This window comes from Talaromyces marneffei, chromosome 4 (genome assembly GCF_009556855.1).
Source record: "Talaromyces marneffei chromosome 4, complete sequence".
In the NCBI taxonomy this organism is placed as follows: Eukaryota; Fungi; Ascomycota; class Eurotiomycetes; order Eurotiales; family Trichocomaceae; genus Talaromyces; species Talaromyces marneffei.
Genome location: NC_072351.1, coordinates 70,562 through 90,459, shown reverse-complemented (window position 1 = coordinate 90,459; position 19,898 = coordinate 70,562). Strand labels below are relative to the sequence as shown.

General features: G+C 42.3%; 3 protein-coding genes across 3 annotated transcripts; all 3 read left to right on the top strand.

Annotated features, from left to right (window-relative positions):
* Positions 1-3,852: 3,852 nt before the first annotated feature.
* On the top strand, positions 3,853-6,622 carry EYB26_005093 (uncharacterized protein; the record flags this gene model as incomplete). The annotated part of the gene is made up of 6 exons (XM_054264383.1): positions 3,853-4,015; positions 4,072-4,377; positions 4,448-4,641; positions 4,701-5,534; positions 5,618-6,071; positions 6,246-6,622. 6 exons carry the CDS (start codon positions 3,853-3,855, stop codon positions 6,620-6,622), a joined length of 2,328 nt encoding a protein of 775 aa, XP_054120358.1.
* Positions 6,623-6,936: 314 nt separating this feature from the next.
* Positions 6,937-7,572, top strand: EYB26_005092 (uncharacterized protein; the record flags this gene model as incomplete). Its single annotated transcript, XM_054264382.1, has 1 exon — positions 6,937-7,572. One exon carries the CDS (start codon positions 6,937-6,939, stop codon positions 7,570-7,572), a length of 636 nt encoding a protein of 211 aa, XP_054120357.1.
* Positions 7,573-14,557: 6,985 nt separating this feature from the next.
* On the top strand, positions 14,558-16,837 carry EYB26_005091 (uncharacterized protein; the record flags this gene model as incomplete). The annotated part of the gene is made up of 1 exon (XM_054264381.1): positions 14,558-16,837. The coding sequence occupies one exon, from the start codon at positions 14,558-14,560 to the stop codon at positions 16,835-16,837; it is 2,280 nt and encodes a 759-aa protein (XP_054120356.1).
* Positions 16,838-19,898: the final 3,061 nt, after the last annotated feature.

The window sequence follows — 19,898 nt, the reverse complement described above, 5'->3', positions numbered from 1 at the left end:
GAAGAAGTGACTAGCAAGATTGTAGCTGTTTAGTTCTCTGTCTGTCCGTCTACATGATGTTCCAAAGCCGGGTTCTTATAGACATTCTGGTGAGCTGATTTTGTGTATGGTCGACGTAATTTGTGATCTATCATGAGGGGTAAATCTGGGGGCCATAATGTAGAGCTTCTGATTGACTGCCTCATTTGACTGCTCCTGGATATCCGGATTATCTAACACAATCCGAGTCTCTGGGGACCGCCTGGGTGAGCAGGTACCAAGAGGTGCGATATTCCAACACGAACTGGAACCTTTCGCAATTCCGGATGTTGGGGATTACTATTATAAGTTCTCTCTCTAGAGGAATAGCGATCAGCGTGAGGGGCTTAACGGCATGGGATTCAGATTCTGATGCTTTCACATCGAATAACTACAAGTTAACCTATACCTACTGTAAGGGCTGTAGTAATTATCTTGGTATACTCTTGCAAGTAAGCCGATGTACATAGGGGATCCGCATCATATGACAATGGATCGACTAATTTCCAGCCATTTGCCGTTCTGAGAGAAAAGGATACATTAAAATTTTGATTTTTGATTTCCAAATTCGTTCCTCTCTTCTCCTTTGAACGGGGTCCTTGGGTCCCAGATTTCGCTCTATGGCTAATCACGCCGTGGTTAACTAACAGCGTTATCGTCTGACAGGTCAACATAATATGTTAGGGCCTACGTTTCATTAGGAGTCTGCGAATAGTACCAAATTGCCATGAAGTACATAGAGGATTGGGCATTATCAGATGCATGTATATTATCTTGAGTTACCAGATAGAAACAAAACCAAATATCCTCCCACATATCTGAAAACTAAATGTCTATGAAGATACATTCAGAAAAGGGAACCATAGCAGTCACATAATCTGGAATAACCGGCTTACTGAGATCTAAAGGACATTGTCAAAATAAAGAGCTGTTTGAAGCAATATCAAGTCTACGACTAAGTGCTTTGTGAAAGGCCTTTTTGATCACAAAAGAATATCTGACAAAGCCATGTCTCTTGCATTGTATGAAACAATAGACGATTCTCAACTCCTAGCAATGCGAATTGCATTCTTCGTAGTGGTTCTACAAGGTCCTCGACACGCAGCGGAGATTGTTGTACGGTTAGTCCAACAAGCCTGGATGTGTGAACTGACCAATATGTGTAAATGACTTCAAACTGATAACTGATCTCCGAAACTACATGTCGGCGTACGTAGGCTGTATTTAAGCCCACCTGGTTGCTGAGCGCTCCATCTCGAACGTACGTTCAATAGCCTTTGGATATCGCGTAGAAAGGCTGAGAGAAGGATCTGTTGTTGTCAAACGAATATAAGGCTATTGCAAAACGTTGAAAACCATGTATTAAAGCGCCCCAAATATTCCATTGAGCGTAGCGACTTATATCAAAAGACGAGTCCCGTACGTTGCAGAGTATCCTCCGGATAAGGATATCACACTCGTATGACAACTTCCTGAGCTTTAGCAATATTAGCAAAGACCCTACTTTATCAAATAGATTCAGCTTTTCAAATCATTGTTGGGAAGGCTCTCATACTACGTATGCTGCAATAACAAAGAGCTTTCCTAGATGCTCGAAATAAAGGGGTGGATGTATTTTGTGCTTGCCCATACGGGCGACCCTGAGCTACTTTTGTCTATAAAGATATTGCTAGCCCATGAATAACAGGACAAAACACAAATGATCTCAGTTAATAAAGTATTACTATCTCTAGAGCGCTTCGAAATAATCAAGCTAGACTTCTTCTCACAAAAGCCTTCCTACTGTAAAAGCAAAGACAAGACATGACAAAAGACGAACGACACTCGGTCTGAAAGCGATGACTCTCACTACCACATAGATCAAGCCGCATGAGGCACACCAAGCAACCCGTGAGATGAGTACGTTTTATCGGTAGAACACGGACTATATATAAAGAATAGAATACTAACTAACGGGTATAAATACAATGGTTCCTATCTTCATAAATACGGAGAGGCCTTACCCGAAGAATCGAGTACGAGACAGTATGTTTATAGAAGGACGGAATCGTTCAATCACAACGCCTGGCGATGTCAAAAGACTGCAGAATGATCGACAACCAAGGAGGTATCAGCCTATCCTAGATGATGGAAGATATGAACCGCAAACTTGATGAGCAAAAAGGGGACAAGATCTGTGATCGTTCTATTCAGCTACTCAATCTGAATCCACAAGTTCAGTATATCAAAAATGATTGACAAAAGCGAAATGCTCGCCTTCGCGGTGCAAACATTGACCTAGATCTAGAGGTTGTGCCCTTGTTACAAAAGAACGATAAACTGAAACTAGTCGCTGCAAACCAAGGATTTAAGGTGATATATGGTTTGTCTTTCGAAGTCAGCTCCCTCATTTATACAGCGCCAACAGAGACCATCGAGTTCATTAACAAAAGAATAGTATGCCGTACCAGGGCCTCCGCCATTACTACATTGAGCACAACATACAAGAAATTTCGGACATGGAGCGAATTTGCACAGATGTTTTTGATCTGTGGAAAGAATCACGTCTTCGTCGTGCAGCTTACTCGGAAGACGAAATTCAAGCCAAAATATTCGAATACGAACAATTGCACAGTACGTGGGAAGAAGGCAGGAAATGCAGTGGGAACAACAGCAAGAAAGGAAACCTGAAGGAGAGAACACCTCATCAAGATGCCTTTTCAGTACAAACTTGAAAAACTGTGAATATTTGGAAAAGCGTTCGGTATATTGTCGTAAAGGGGTGGATCTTTGATTTCTTCCCAATACCCGTCCTTTAATTTTCTACTACATAATATGAAACATCCTGTGGTACGGTAGTTAATGTTGCTGTATTCCCAGACAAGTAACATTTACCCATCACATCCATGTATCTACTAAATTGTATAATAAAATCACTCATCTCGATTGGATTGACTGTGTGTTATGTAAAAGTTCTGCCATTTTGCCTGATACTAATAATCATGTCCTGTGTACTAGAAGGAAATATGAGTATGATGGTACGAGTGTGTGTGTGTTCGTAACATTGATCAGATTATAGACGACAAGCAATATGAAGGAACGCGTCTGTGAAATGATATTGTTGAGCTGGTTGACCACTAGAACAGTGAACGAATAGGTAGTTAAGTACTAGAATCGATACCCTTCTCAATATACCTATTTCTTGAAACCATGGGGTGTAATATCTATCTATGGAAGGCAGTACAGTATAAATGAATCTGACCGAATCCTTTGGGATTGGATTCCTAAATTTAATTAGAAAACACCTTCCTGAGAGCTGACTTGACTCACTCTGACATTTAGGATAGCCCTAATCAACAAGGCTCACTGAAGTCATTATTGCAATTTCAAAGATTCCGAAGAACAGTGTGGGGGCACAAACAATCATGGAATTATGAAAGGTTAATAGGTCGATTTGTTAAACAATTTCCCATTGTCGTCTTGACTCGAGCTCAAATTTCATGACATGATAAGGATCGGTTATCTTCCCCGACCTTTACCGGGGGTTTAAAAGCTAACTACCGGTATATTGGTTCGAAGCGGGGTCATTTCGGCCCGTTTGGCGTAAACTTTTGACGGAGACTGTAGGCTTTGATAAAGATCGCGTACCTGGCCGCGTTTTGCCGGTTGATAAAGTTGCTTTTTGTAGGGTTGCAGACGGGGGCCGGCTATTTGATAAGTGTTCAATCAACCCAGAAATGCGGGTTGTTGCTGCAATTGTCTCTTCACATTCTCGTACATAGAGATGAACTAATTGACTGGCCTTGATTGCTTGATTTGTTTCTCTGACGGTGACTACCAAACATTCCAGTTGTGATGAGGCTAGCATTTAGCTGCTTGGCCGTTCTGTGGCTGAGCGTTTCGGCCATCACATTGCCAGAATCTTATAATGTTGTATGGACTTCCCAGAGTAACCGCTCGGCAGACTCTATGCCACTTGGTGGTGGTGGTTTGGGAGTCAATGTCTGGGTAGAAAACAGTAAGAAGAAACAATCTCGATCCTCTTATGATGTTTTGTCTTACACGGTGTCACAGATGACATTCTTTTATACGTTGCCAAAGAAGGAACTTTCGATGATAACAACAGTCTTGTCAAACTGGGGCGTATACGCCTCACACTAGACCCGAACCCATTCGAATCTCAATTTAAGCAGACGCTGAATCTGAATGATGGTTACATTACGATCGCGGGTCAAAACCAAACAGCTTTAGACCTATGGGTCGATATCAATAATGCCGCTCTCCATATTGAACTCAGTTCTCCAGTCAAGAGAGTGAAGGTTAAAGCTGCATATGAAAGCTGGCGATGGACAAATCGTCTCATGGCATACGGTGAATGGCGTAATTCCCCTACTATCCCCGCTTCCTCTTTTCCCGCTCTTTATCCATGAGAATCTAAATTTTCTCGCAGAACAATCGGACTGGAATCAAGTGGAGGATATCACACCAACTCCGCTTACTCGAGCTGATAATATATCCTTTGAGGAACATGGTGTGCGAATGTTTCACCAGAATCAACCTAATACAACGCTAGATGTGGTTGCAGCCGATCAACAGTTTGAAATGCACAAGGAAAACATGTTTAATCCACTGGCATACAACACAGTACGTCATAAGAAATTCCTGTCTGACTCACGACCCTCTTATAATAACAATATCACCAGTACGGGCTGTATATGTATAGTCCTAAATTGATTCCGGGGCCTATTACTAGTGGCCATTATATGAACACCAGTTTCAAAGCTTGGAACTTACAAAGCGAGGAAACGTCAAACTTGTCACTCACGGTATTCACGTTCCGCAAACAGACCCTTGACCCCCGGGAATTCAACGCTACTTTCGAAGAAAATATTGTCAATGCAACGCAGGAAACACATGAGAACGTTAAATCCTGGTGGCACAATTATTGGGACCGAAGCTGGATCATTATCAATGAGAAGAAGGGAGAACAAGATCCCGGCTTTACAGTTGGCAAGAATTACCAAATTTTCCGCTACATGCAAGGATGTAATTGGGGTGCTGAGTGGCCAATGAAGTGGAATGGCGGTCTGTTTACATACGATCCATATTGGGTAGATCCTACGAATCCCTGGACCCCAGATTATCGTTCTTGGACAGGAGGAGTTCACACTGCACAAAACCAACGTCTTCTCTACTGGCCCATGCTTAAAAGTGGTGACGTTGACCTTATGAAACCTCAATTTGAATACTATCGGCGCTTGACCCCTGTCGCCATGCAAAGAGGGAGAACCTATTTCAACATCAACGCCTCATTATTTACGGAACAACTAGAAAATTATGGTCTCCCCAGCTACCTTGACTATAACACAGACGTTTATTTCTATAACAAGTCTCGGCCAACTTCTTTCCCCGTTGGTATTGAGTGGAACGATTGGCTTGAATGGCTACAAGACACGGCGAATGAATTTGCTGATATGATACTTCAAGCGGGCATGTTTTTTGATTTGGATCTAGACCCGTACATGCTTTTCATTGAGGTATGTGATTTTTGCCGAACTATCTCTTCCAACTATCCTCGAGACCGTGAAAACTATTTACTTACTTTTGTAACCATGAACAGAGTCAACTGCAGTGGTTCGACATTTTCTACCAACAATACCATAGTAGAATCGATACTTTTAGTACAGCACGGATAAGTGGCTCGTCAAAGCTTGTCATCTATCCTGGATCTGGAGCAGAGACCTACAAAGTTGCATACAATCCAGCTTCGACAGTGTCTGGACTTAGGAAAGTTCTAGCCGATCTTCTTCAAATCAATCCAAACTATGTGATGGGTAATACGACATATTATCAGAACTACACGGCACGTGTACCTGAAACCCCATTAAGATATCAGCAGGGTTTCGAATGTATTAGCCCAGCACTTGCGTATGTTAGGATTCAAAATTCGGAGATCCCCCAACTTTATCCTGTCTTTCCATGGGGTGAATACGGTCTTGGTCTACCGAATCTTAGTAGGGCTATCAATACCTACTTCTACGATACCGAAACGCAGAGTTTCCATGATAACACTGGTAAGGAAGCCCTCTTCCCTTGTCTGGCATCATTTACTTTTCCTTTGTTTGCTTTCATTCTTGATTGCCTAAAAGGCAGAAGGCAGGCGTATACTCATGCAGATTCAGCAATGGGATTTAACTAAATACGTAAATAATGTAATGAATTAACTAACTTTTATTGACGAGTTTTAGGCTGGAAACAAGATGTGATTTGGATGGCACGAATGGGTCTCACTAAAGAAGCTACGAATTTGACCATATCCCGTTGGGCCGACTCTACTGTCTCTCGCTTTCCAGTCTTCAAAGGTCCACACCACGATTGGGCACCTGATATGAATCATTTTGGGTCCGCATCAATTGCTTTACAAGAAATGTTGATGCAGACATTTGTGAACAATAACACGCAAATAAGGTTATTGGGTGCATGGCCAAAGGAATGGGACGTCGACTTCAAGCTCTCTGCCCCATTTCAAACAGTTGTTAAAGGGGTTGCCAAGCATGGTCGATTAGGAAACCTAACTCTTATACCTTCTTCGCGTAAAGCTGATGTCGTTTACGGCCACAATTAGAAGGGTGAAAGCAAGTCATTGTATAGTTTCCGCGCATTGGAGGATAGTATCACTTAACAACGAGCACAATTCTGAGACTCATTGATAAGGGTACAGTGGTTTTTGGATTTTGTTCGAGAATCTCTTGTTGAATATTCATAGTTTCTCATCCTTTCTAGTGAAGGGCGGGATATATTTTGGACTTTTGAACTTCGATCTTTGCCCTTCTTTGCACTAAGGCGCGTTTTGACTATGTAAGATATTAAAGACTAAACAGCGGACAGTCGCTCCTAATTAAAAGATATAAGAAGTCCACCAGTGAGGTCGATCATAAGATGTGTACTACATATAGGCCGGCAACCAGCTTCGACGCGATATCCGATGGTGTCAGCTTTCATGGAGAAGCAGGGTATCCAAGCAGCGCAACATTCTGGCTGCTCATGCCCACCCTGGCTGCTGTCCTGATCTTGAGCAGCATAGACATGAACATCGCTACGGCCGTGCCTAGCATTGGAGACCATTTTCACACTGTTGTAGATGTCGGGTGGTATTCCTCTGCGTTCAGAATCTGCCAGCGCTCCTTCCAGTTTGTTTTTGGCAAGGGTTACAAGCTGTTCTCTATCAAAACTGTCTTTTCGTTTGCCAATGCTATCTCTATAGCAGGTTCGCTGCTCTGCGGGCCGGCCAGAACGTCGATCATGCTCATCGTTGTGAGAGCTGTAGCCGGACTAGGATCCGCCGGTCTTCTTTCAGGGTGCTTCATTATCCTCGTGCAATTATCGCCTTTACGCAGACAACCTATGTTCACCGGTGTGATGGGGGGAGTTGCAAAGCCTCGCTACGCTATCCGCACCACTCCTCGGTGGAGCTATTGTGCAGTTAGTTGGCTGGCGATGGTGTTTTACATCAACGCACCTCTTGGTGTTGTTGCTCTGGTATTGATAATTGTTAAGACATCACGTGACTACTAGTGATTCCGAAGCTAATATAGTTTACCCCTAAGTTAGATAGACTCTAGTTAATAACAGAAAGAAGAACGTGGAGAACGCTCCATTAAGAATCATCATCCCCCGAAGGGAAGCGTACAACTGATATATCTACTACTGCTCACGATCCTTGGCACCCGGCTCTTCACCCAGAGTTCCATTACATGGTAGCATGTCCAAGGTCTGGGTTTGTCGGATAGCTTAACCGCGTCTATCTTCGAATAGGTCTGGCACCTCAGGGCGAACAATAGAATTAACACCCTATTGTGAGCAAGCAGTTAGTGGAATATTGGTGTGCTGTATCCTCGATTCTCGGGACTTGGACAGCCTGATCAACCTGTTCAGAAACGAGTTTTGGGCTATATAGCTACGTGACCCCGAGGGGACCCTGATTTTGAATTGACTGATCGATGACACCGAGACGAGACGCACAAGGACGGTTTATTTCATCGGAGAATACCCCAGACGAATCTAGACAAGACACCTCACCGGAGGGCCAGTTGCAGAGCGAGCTTGCCAATATGTCGGGAGATAGGGCTAGTGGTCAAGAGGACCAGCAACAGGATGCGATTCCTGATTACCCTGGACCGGAAAACGTTCGGATAACGACCTTTGAGATAGAGAAGGCGGGCCGGTCGAACATAAAGAATTGGAAGCTGCGGATGCAAATATTCTTAGAAACACAAGATTGATAGGATGTGGTTGAATTGACGGAGAAATACCAGAAGGACCCTGAGAAGGTTCAGGCCTTGTTTGCGAAGAAAGGGTGGAAATCAGCTAATGGGAGAGCGAAGCTGTATATTCTAGGGAATATTAAGCAGGACGATATCTCGACCGTTAGGGATTGCAAGCTAAGTGGTGAGATGTGGGCTTATATTCGGAAGAAGTACGAGCGGAAGACTCACGTTGATATTATGATGGCGATTCAAAGGATAGTGGATTGGAAGAAGTCTGCGGAGGCAAGTATGGAAGATTCGCTACAGCAATTGGAACAGCTGGAGGCTGAATTGCGAGATGTAAGCGATGGTCAGATCAAGCTAGGAGAGCTGATGATTCTGAATTTCTTCTTAAGAGGACTCCCGAAGGACTATGAAACAATCACTTACGCCATTATAGGAAGTGAAACAATAACTCGAGAGAATGTACTGTCGCGACTGCAGGTGCAGGAAGGCATTCTTGGTCAGAAAGAGAAAGTTATTGAATCTGCCAATCGAATCAGAGGATTGAAATGCTGGAATTGTGGGAAGGAAGGGCATAGAATGAGTGAATGCCCAGAACCACGAAGCAAGTCTGATTCGGATGAGACTGGGAAGCAGTCTACAAGGAAGAAATCGGACCACCGAGGCAAGAAAAACCATGGACGTGGACGTGGAGCCAGGGAAGGCTCAGGCAAAGACAAAACGTAGGTTAAAGGCAAGAAGAAGCCTTACCGCGGATCGGCTAGGAAAGCTGATTATGACTCTGATTCCGATGCTGGATCAACGACTGAGGATAGCGATGGTGAACGGGCTGCCAGGGTTGAGATGGTCTCCCCGGATGAGCAGGCCCTAGTCGCAAGAAGCAATGGCAAACGGGATGTTAGGATTGAGGAATCCTTGGAGCATGCCCTAGTTGCAAAGATCAGTGAAGAGCATGCGGAACTGATTGATGAGTCAGTTAAGCGAGTGAGGGATACTCGTTGGGTAATTGATGGTGGTGCAACATGTCATTGCACTGGAGATATCAAATGTTTTGAGAGTTTGGATCGCAGGTATAAAGGCCGATTGGGAACAGTGAGCAAAAGTACCAAAATTGATAGAAAAGGGTTGGCTGTTATACCATTAGAGAATGGTCACTGTGCAAGAATTCGCGATGTTATGTATGTCCCTAGGATGAAAGGGAATCTATTATCAACCCAAATGTTGCATGTTGATGGAATATACAATTCTCATGAGGAGAATGGGTATCGATTCTACCGGGAGGACCGGAAGACATTGGCAACGGGTTATAATATTGGACGGACAAGCTATCTAGGTACAGTAAGGTATCAAGATGCTTTGTTAACAAAATCGCAAGGCCAAAATAGGGAATTTATGGCATTCTTGGCACAAGAGAAGCAACCAGACTGGGAATTACTACATCGGCGCTTTGGTCATGCTAGAGAACGCAGGATGCGTAGACTAGCAAAGCGATTAGGGATAACATTTAAAGACTCAAAGGATTGTGAAGTGTGTATCCAAGCAAAGAGTGTTAAACAACAGAATAGGAATGCAGTTCCTAAGACAAAGAAACCGTTGGAAAGAGTCTCAGTGGATTTCTGGGGACCATACAGGAAAGGCGAAGGTAAAGAGGCTTACTACCTATCAATTACGGATGATGCTACTCAATTCTCGTGGATTCATATTACTGATAATCGACGGTTAGAGACCGTCTAGAGAATATTGTCTCGATGGATGAGGAGACAAGAAAGGGAGCTAGGGGTGTTCCTAGTTAACATTCGACTCGACAATGCTAAGGAATTCGTTGCATTGAAACCTTAGGCAGAAGATCTAGGGATAGATCTTGAATTTACAGAGTTTTATACACCAGCGCAGAATAGTGTTGCAGAGCGATTGAACCGCTTATTACTAGAAATTGCGAGATCCCTGATGATAGGGATAAATATTCCAAAGGTGTATTGGCCATATGCACTTGAAATGGCTAACTGTATTAGGAATAGGACTGTATTCCTAAAGGGGAGTAAGAAATCACCTTACGAGGCTTTATTTGGTGAAGAATGGAAGCTTTCAAAGTTCCGAGTCCCCTTTTGCAAGGTTTGGTTTCATATTAAAACAGACGATAAGCTCGAACCTAGAGCAAAGGAAGGGACATTAGTGGGCTTTACAAAGAGCTCAAGTCAATATGTCATTCTCGATCGCCAAGACAGGGAGTATAAGGTGACCAATCCCATCTTTATAGAAGACGAATATGGGTTCTTGAGTAAGGAATCTGGGGAACGTGGTGAAATTGAGACGTCACAACAGAAACCTTTTACGATTGGACAATCTATTAGACCTATGATCGAATTCCAATCCAACAAGGGCGCTGAGATTCTAATACAAGTTGATATTGAGAATGAGATATCTCATGATTTAATTCCGGAAGTCCGCACAACTGATGAGTTGATTCCAGAAACCCCTACAAATCATACATCAATTCCGGAATCATCTACGAATCCGGAACGTATATCAATTGAATCAGAATCTACACTCGCGCCAACCACTACTCTCCGTCGAACTGACCGAGTTCGAAAACCCACGCAGGCTGTTCTTGAATCTGCAGCAACTGAGGCAATATATAGACGAAAAAGCCGGCAAGGAAGACGTCAAGAAGCACGGGAGGCGAGTAAGGATACTACTTCTCGCACATCTCTTGCACGGGAGGCTCGTCTTCAGGAAGTTGCAAATCTAGCAGTTGCAATTGAGCTGCTATTAGGAGACGATGATGAATTTGCTTATAATGCTGTTAAAACTGAAGGGGAGATCCCTATACCACAAACATATGAAGAGGCAGTGAATGACCCAAAATTTGGCTCTCAGTGGCGAAAGGCGGTTGAACTTGAAATCCGGAATCTAATTCGATTTGGAACATGGCGTTTTGTCAAGAGACCAGATCACAAAGCTGTGATATCCTGCAAATGGGTATTCGATATCAAATATCAAGCAGATGGGCGTATCGAACGATTTAAAGCACGTCTAGTTGCCAGGGGATTCTCACAACAGGAAGGACTTGATTTCGAAGACACCTTTGCCCCGGTTATACGCTTGGAGAGCTTACGAGTACTATTTGCTATTGCAGTAATGTATGGACTTACGGCACACTTGTTAGATGCAACAAATGCTTTTGTGGGCTCAAAGCTAGACAAGCAAATCTATATAGAAGTTCCAAAGGGCTTACCGAAGAGCCTACAGCCAAGAAAGGATGAAGTATGCGAATTACTTCAATCTCTATATGGGCTTCGACAATCTGCAAACCTTTGGTGTCATAAAGTCAAGAAATTTGTCACTTCTATTGGATTCAAGCCATCAACCGCGGATCCTGGTGCCTTCATCAATGAACGAGGGACGATTATTGCTTTATATGTGGACGATATCCTGGTTTTCAGCAAGAATGAGAAAGCAATCGAATTGACCAAGGAAAAGCTCAAAGAATTCCATCCAATGAAGGATTCCGGACGAGTCAACAAGATCCTAGGAATCCGAATTACATGGTTAGACGGATCTATTCGTCTAGATCAGGAATTCTATACTATACGAATCCTGGAGGAATTTGACATGTTGGAATCAAAGCCACAGATGCTACCATTGAGTCCTAATCTCAATCTAGATGAGGATTCACCTAAGCTATCTCATGAGGCTCATTCTCAATTCCGACATGCTATTGGTCGACTAACCTATCTCGCTGGAGGAACTCGACCAGACATTCAAAGGACAGTTAATCGATTGAGTCAACATCTAGTTGAACCAAAGGAGATCCATTTCAAGGCAATAAAACATCTTCTTCGCTACCTTCGAGGCACAACTAATTACGCAATTTCTTATTTGAAGGGGAGCAAGGATAAGAAGCTGGTTGGTTATACTGATGCCGCATATGGCAATGCATCAAACCTACGTTCAACAACGGGTTATATCTTTATGCTAGCTGGAGGTCCTATATGTTGGTCAAGTCGCAAGCAGCCAATTACTGCGACATCTTCATCCGAGGCTGAATATATTGCTGCGGCTGATTCAGCAAAGCAAGCAATATGGCTACGTCATTTTCTATATTCAATTCGGAAACCGGAAACTTATAAAAATAGGCCAATACCTCTTTATATTGACAACACCTCGGCGTTAAAGCTAGCTGGGAACCCTGTGATGCACAGCCGGAGCAAGCATATCATGATACGATATCATGTCATCAGAGATTTCATTGAACGTGATGAAATCAAGCCTATCCATATTCCTGGAGATCAAATGCTTGCGGATAGCCTCACTAAGGCAGTCAATCCGAAGATATTGAAGTGGTTTGTACAAGAGCTACGGCTACGAGATTAGGAGAATTGAATCTTTGAACCATAACGTTCAAGATCATCAGATTGTCAGAACGAGCGTTCAACACCCTCGAATTTTGATTTATTGTTATTTTCATTCATAATTTTCATTCTTTGGATATTGAACGAAGGGGAGTGTTAAGACATCACGTGACTACTAGTGATTCCGAAGCTAATATAGTTTACCCCTAAGTTAGATAGACTCTAGTTAATAACAAAAAAAGAAGAACGTGGAGAACGCTCCATTAAGAATCATCATCCCCCGAAGGGAAGCGTACAGCTGATATATCTACTACTGCTCACGATCCTTGGCACCCGGCTCTTCACCAAGAGTTCCTTTACAGCAACCTATTGTTCATCCCGGGTTCATCCCGGCGCTGACGGCCCTGTACCTAGCCTTTATCTACCAGCAAAAACGTCGAGGAGACGCTGCTGCTCTCCCTTTTTCGCATTGTGAAGCGCCGCAGTGTTATCGCTGGATGCATTTTCATTATGTGCGGTAATAGCACTGGCAACGTTCTCAAGTATTATCTGCGTACTTACTATCAAGTTGTACGTATCCAGGATATACTCCCGCCAAGAGCAGCCCAGCTACATGATGCTCATTACCGGTATTATCGTTAGCACCATTGGTGCACTCATCCACGGCTTCGGTACCGCATACGGTAGCCTGTACGTACAACCTTGCCAAAATGAAATTTATACAAAATTTACATTGAGCCACGGCCTACACAGGCTACACTTTAAATTCCACAATGTATATGTTGGTTTATCCCGGTCCTAACACCACAAGTTAGGATAGGATAGGCTAGTCCAATGCAGCCTAAGAGTGAGCTGATCAATATGATAAGATAACTTCCAATTGATAACTGATTTCCAAGAGCTATGTAGAGGTGTACGTAGGCCGTATATAAGCCTACGCGGTGCCTTTGTAAAGGCACCTCCAACAGGTGTTTGTTTAACGTACAACAAGGGCTGAGACATGAGTTATACAGTGGAACAAGGGGTAACAAGGAATATGAGGTTATTCCCGGTTCATGAAACATACATGTCAAAGCGTTGCAGAATGAGCTTTGTTCCGTACCCGGAGGTGGTGAAACGTTTGCTCCGCTTGGTGCTCCGGATCAATGAGATAGACGTACAAACAGTATAACAAGTCAATCGAAGGAGATGTCCAATTATTATACTGTAATGATAGCACTAATAGCTTAAACAATAATTATATATAAGATGCTACTGGTATATAAGTGATTTATATATTTATTGCCAATTGGTGAGCTCTCAAAAAGGGTTCTTGCATAGGGTGAGATGTTGTTTACTCTACTATGTTTGTAACAATTATCAATTTATTCAGAAAATATTTTCATAGTATGACTAGTTAATCATACTTGTTAAGTTAGTTAATGTAATCGGTAAGCGACCCGCCCATGTAATTGTCTCAGATTCTCAGACCAATCCAAAAAAGGCATGGTCACTTCGTGACCAATCACGTGGGCGGTGAACCGCTTACGTGATGCTTTTTTGTTTTTGGTCTGAGCGCGTTTTAGTATGGCGCCTTACTAGATTGCAAGCGTTTTTCCGTGTATACTAGTTAAATCGACAAAATAGGCTTCATTCTTACGCGCTTATAACTCACCTAATTATGAATATTCTTAATTGAAAATTAGTATGCAGATAGAGCAGTGAAGCATCTACATTTTCAGCTACATTTAGCTACATTATATTGGCTAGGTATTGAATCCACATTAATGCAAGATACACGTGTTTTTCCCCCATACAAACTTCAAAAGAATTTCGCTTTACGATCCGCAGAGTAACATGCTAATACATTGGTATATAGTTAGAAACACTTTGTATCTACAATCCTGAGGGGTCATACCAAGCAATTACAACAGTAGTCGTTGAAAATACGCGTTCAAAATGCCACGGCGCGGCATTCGACATCCTCCGAGATCTAAAGCATCTTATAATGCTTCATCGAATCAATTACCACCTAATTCGGCTTCAATAGCCTTAACAGTATCTAATCTAAGTACGCCGGAGGGAGATATATCCAATAACTCTGCAACTACGCCGATGGAATCTACATCGAACCCTAATACTCAACCTAAACCGGCCGTATCAGCACGGAATCTTGAAAAGGCACATCAATTAATAGACCGAGCGCAACAAAAAGGGATAATTGTTCAGAGAAAAGCAATTCAAGATGCAATTGAATTGCTTTATCCATATCCTCCTCGTCCCGGGCAGCTTAAGGCTTTATATCATCTTCTATTCCTTCGCCAGGATCTTATTCTTATTGCAAAGACTTCTTTTGGCAAGAGTATGATCTTCCAGGCTACATCAATGCTGTTAGCACAAACAGTGAGCTTTATTATTGTGCCTCTGAAGCGAATTGGTTATGAACAAGTTGCAAATATATCTCGTCTTAGAGGAAAGCCATGCTTTCTAGAAAAGGATACAATCAACTCCACTATACTATGGGAGATTCAGCATAGGAAATATACGCATGTTTTCCTAAGTCCGGAGCTTGCAGTCAGTAAAAAGATGCGGCCGGTCATCATTAATTTAGCTAATCAAGGGTGTATTGCAGCTGTTTTTATAGATAAAGCTCATCTAGTAGCACATTGGGGTGCTAATTTCCGAAAAGACTATGCTAGCTTAGGGCTATTAAGATGTCTTATAGGACCTAATGTGCCTTGGGGCGCATGTTCAGCTACTCTCGACCATTCAACACTAACTCAGCTCATCAAAGGGGCTTTTTTTAAAGCTGATGTTAAAATACAGCGCTCATCTATTGACCGGCCGGAGTTGCTTTTCCGTGTTGGTATTATTCCCAAGAACTCCCGTGCAAAATTTAATGCATTGAGATTCCTATTTGGACCTACCACAGATTCTGATGCTATTATTTCGTCCTCCGATATACCAAAAACGGTTATTTTCTTCGATTCCAAAAAGGAAGTCCACGCTGCGCATAAGGCTATGATTCAATACCTAATGGATCATCCTTGTTTTCAATACTCTAAGCAGCACTGTGTCTCCATTCTTAAGACATATACTCGGGATACAGCTACCAAAGACCAGGAATTAACGGTAGCAGAGCTACAGAAGCCAGGCTCTGAGTCTTGTATTCGGGTGATCTTTGCAACAGAAGCACTTGGTATAGGAGTTGATCTACCAGATATCCGACGGTGTGTTTTATATGGATTACCAAAGAATCTACTCCCAGCAATCTATCTACAACGGGGAGGTCGAGCTTGCCGTGATGGTAAAGAAGGAGAGATTATCCTTCTTGTTGATCAATGGACAATTGGAGAACGTCCAAATATAATACGAAATCAAACCTCTATTGGTTCCGATGAACTGGACGAGCCAGAGAGTAATCTAACAACTAATACTACTAATAATAAGCCTTTATCTAAAAGAGCTTTGTCCGAAAAGGAACGGTTACTAAAGCTACCTCAACTTTGGTATGATATTTGCAATCATATTAAATGTATCCGGCGTACGGTGCTTTCTTACTTTGAAGAACTAGATGAGTTCTGGTCGGTTGAGCCATCTCGGTGTTGTAGCCACTGCAATACCCATTTTCAACTTCATGATCTTGATCATGTTCGATATTATATCTATTCCGAACGTGGACCAGCATATGGAAAGAAACAGAAGGCCATCTATGCTGATCTCCAGGCCTGGGTGCAGCTTCAATTACCACAGATTACAACTCGATTCTTGTTTACTCCGAATGCTAGTTGCTTCCTTGAGGATTCAATCTGTATTCTTCTTGCCCGGAAAGCCAATGAGGTTTTTACTACATCCGATCTTCAGCAAGTACTTGGTCCTTGGAGATATTGGGATACTCATAGTGCACAATTACACAGTATTCTCCAGGATAGTTGGAGAAAACATCAAATAGCACAACGAAATATTACATACTCTTCACAGAGTAGTAATAATACACCATCGCAATCACAATATACACCGGTACCAGGGCTATTGATGACACAAAACACTATAGATGACTCCGAATTTCAGCCATCTACCCCTATAACACCTGCGCCGTCCCAAGGTGGTGTTAAACGGCGGCGAGCACTACAGCCTATATCAGAGAATACAAGGAAGCTACGGCCATATATTCACATAAAACCGGGACTCATTGATTCAAATTTTTTAAAAAAAAGAGGGGAGCAAAACCACCTCTAAAAACACCACTAAAAACAGCACAAAACACCCCCCAGGCTTCACTCCTCTCAAAAGGGAGCGCCCAAACCACGCCGCCATATATTATAAAGTCTGAACGTGGTATCTGATTAGTCTAATATCAAACTTTATTTTAACCTGCATGTCTACCTACCTAAATACATTAAAAACCATAGTCATCTGTCATGATATCGTCCAGTGAGCTAATAGGAGTAGTATCTGGTTCCTCAAGTGCCTCGTCTGCAATCTGGTTAGAGTTAAAAGCTGCAATCTTTTCTGATAAGAGCGGTCCGACTGCTGTATGTATCAGATCGCTAGGTATATGTTCTGATATACGACCTCTAGAGAAACAGAACACTGAGTTTGACTGACATAAATGTAGTGCCAACCGATATAGATCAATACTGGCTTCCTTTGCTGTATGCTGCCCACTTATATATTGCTCTCGGAGGTAGCCCATTTGTGTATGCAGACTGGTTGCATAGTTGGCAGATAATGCGGTGCGCTTAAATAGTTCATGAAGCTCCTGTGTAGATGAACGTCGAGAGGTCATTATTCGCTTCATAGAAAGGTTTAGAAACTCATTTAGTCGATCCATTTCAAACCAGGAATCAGGAGCACCACGGAGATTTACTAAACCATTTGAAAGAATGGCTTTCCGAAGGATTGAAGTAGTAGCATCGGTTCTGGTTAACCAGGTCATATATAGACTCAAGATGCCATACTTTATCTTTCTTCCTCCAAAGAATAACAATGCAAACCGGGGGAATAGCCGTGATATTGTTCCAATATCAGCATATCGAATGGAATGTTTAAGAGTCAAATATGTTTCCATATAACAAATAAACCTTGCATGACCTAGAAAATGTTGATCTCTAGTCTTGTCTTTGAAGTCTTGATTGGTTTCATCTGTTTCCACTGGCCGTTGTGCTTCTTGTGTGAATATTAACTTCCGAATAGATTCAATGTATCCAAGTAGAGTAGCCGGCCGAAGTTGTTTGAGATATTTATTAATTCCATCTTGGTCTTGAAGATTGGTTTTCCCCCGGAGTTGGGTATATAACATACCAGTAATCCGGGCATTAAATGACTGTATTATAAGTTCTTCTCGATAATGAAAAGGGTCTTGACGTCCTTCTTTAATACCCATCTGAATTGCATGATAAGGCAAACTCCATATATCTCCAACGTCGGTATCTTTGCTGAATGTATTATATATAAGTTCAATATAGTTTATCCGCCAGTGGAATAATCCCGGCAAAGCAAGAATCCAATGTAAACCTCCAAAGATATCAGCAGAATATTGCCGGTCTTGTTTCACACTACCAATCAGCCCGACAGTTTTCTGGTCTCCATATATAAGCTGGATAAGATTTTGATAATGATTATCCGAGTTTAGTTTAAACTGGTTTTGGAATATCTGTTCAATCACTTGAAGAGTACCACTAAGTGTACCTTCATTCTCCATCAATGGACCAAGTCCATAGTGCTCCGTCTTAGTCCGAGGTAGAATCTCAACAAAAGGGAATTGAGGTTGTTGCTGCGGTGTGTTCTGAAATATCTCATTAATAGCTTCGGAATGAATGCTCCGGATAGCTTTATAAATCCAATACTTTTGAGTTCGGATAGAGATAGTATCATCTTCCATATTGATAGGTGCGCAATATATATTGTCCGGGGTAAGTTGGATCTGCCGGTTGAACATTGATGTATCTAATCCCTCCGGAGGTATATTTAACCCTATACACAGTTTTCCAGTAGTAACAGAAAAGTGTGTATTCTGATTATTTAGTGTTCGGTGGTGAACAAGAGCATTATAATCAAAGTTATCCCAACAAATAACAAGCTGATGTTTGTTCTGCTGTGCTATCATGCAAAGATTCTTCTAATATTTTGTTAATAAAGGATATTGGTGTTATTATTATAGGTTATAAACTTGCCTCTGCTTCCTCGGCTATAATATTATGATAGTATCTAACTCTATCATAGCTTAGACTGAAACCGACACTTGCCAATAAAGAAATCAACCCCCGCTTTGCTCCTAATGTATGAAAATGAAGCCCCATGGCCGCCTGGAAAGTGTTCGATCTATAAGGAGCCAGAGCATGTGTTAATAAAGCACCTATAAGACCGAACGAGCCCTTCTGTGAAGCACTTAAAGAACCCGGTGATGTCCGTTTAGTAATATTTTGTAGGAAAAGCCATAGATTCGGTGCTTTAGCCTCGACTTCAGCTATAAACTGATCGATAGCGAGTTCATTCGGGTTGTTGGATACTTCGTATGTGTCGAGAAGAGGTATATCCATTAGAGCGTACAGTTCGCTTCTATATTCCTTTACCAGTACATCGATTAAAGATGGACTAATGAATTCTGAAAGCTCCGATATTGGTTCAAACACCTCTGGTTGTTCAAATACTGCTGAGTATATATTCCGAACGCGGGTTTTTGGTGTAGGTTTATACGGTTCCTCGGCACTTGCTGTAGCCATTGTACGTAACATATCCTTAATAGTCCATCGATGAGCTATTCTCATGTATTCTAACACGTCGTCGATTCGTTTCCGATTGCTTAAGCCGCGTAGATATTGACGTGAATGTGTTGAGGATTCGTATATAGGCAGTTCCGGGACGTTCGTAGTGGGGCTGCAATACGCGTTGGTATTTAAAAATTCCTCCGTAACCCCCAATTGCTCAACAACTGGCGAATAAATTGGTATTTCAGACATGGTAGTAGCTTGTATATAACCAGAATGTTATATTCCGATAAAAAAAAAACGAGTTTTGGGGGTTTATTGACGATATGCAATGGAACGTGTTGCAATCCAGTATGTAGGGTGTGTCAAACGCGCTCAGACTATAGATTCACGTCGCTTCCAATTAGGACTAGCGCCGGCAGAAAATCTGCCACGTGACCAGCTATAGTCTGAGAAACTGAGACAACCATGTAAGCAATCCGCCCACCTCCCCCGAAAATAACTAACGTAATCGGTAAGCGAACCGCCACTTTTTCCCGAACCCGTACGCGATATTGATTTCAAATCCCAATTTTCAAGGCCACATACAA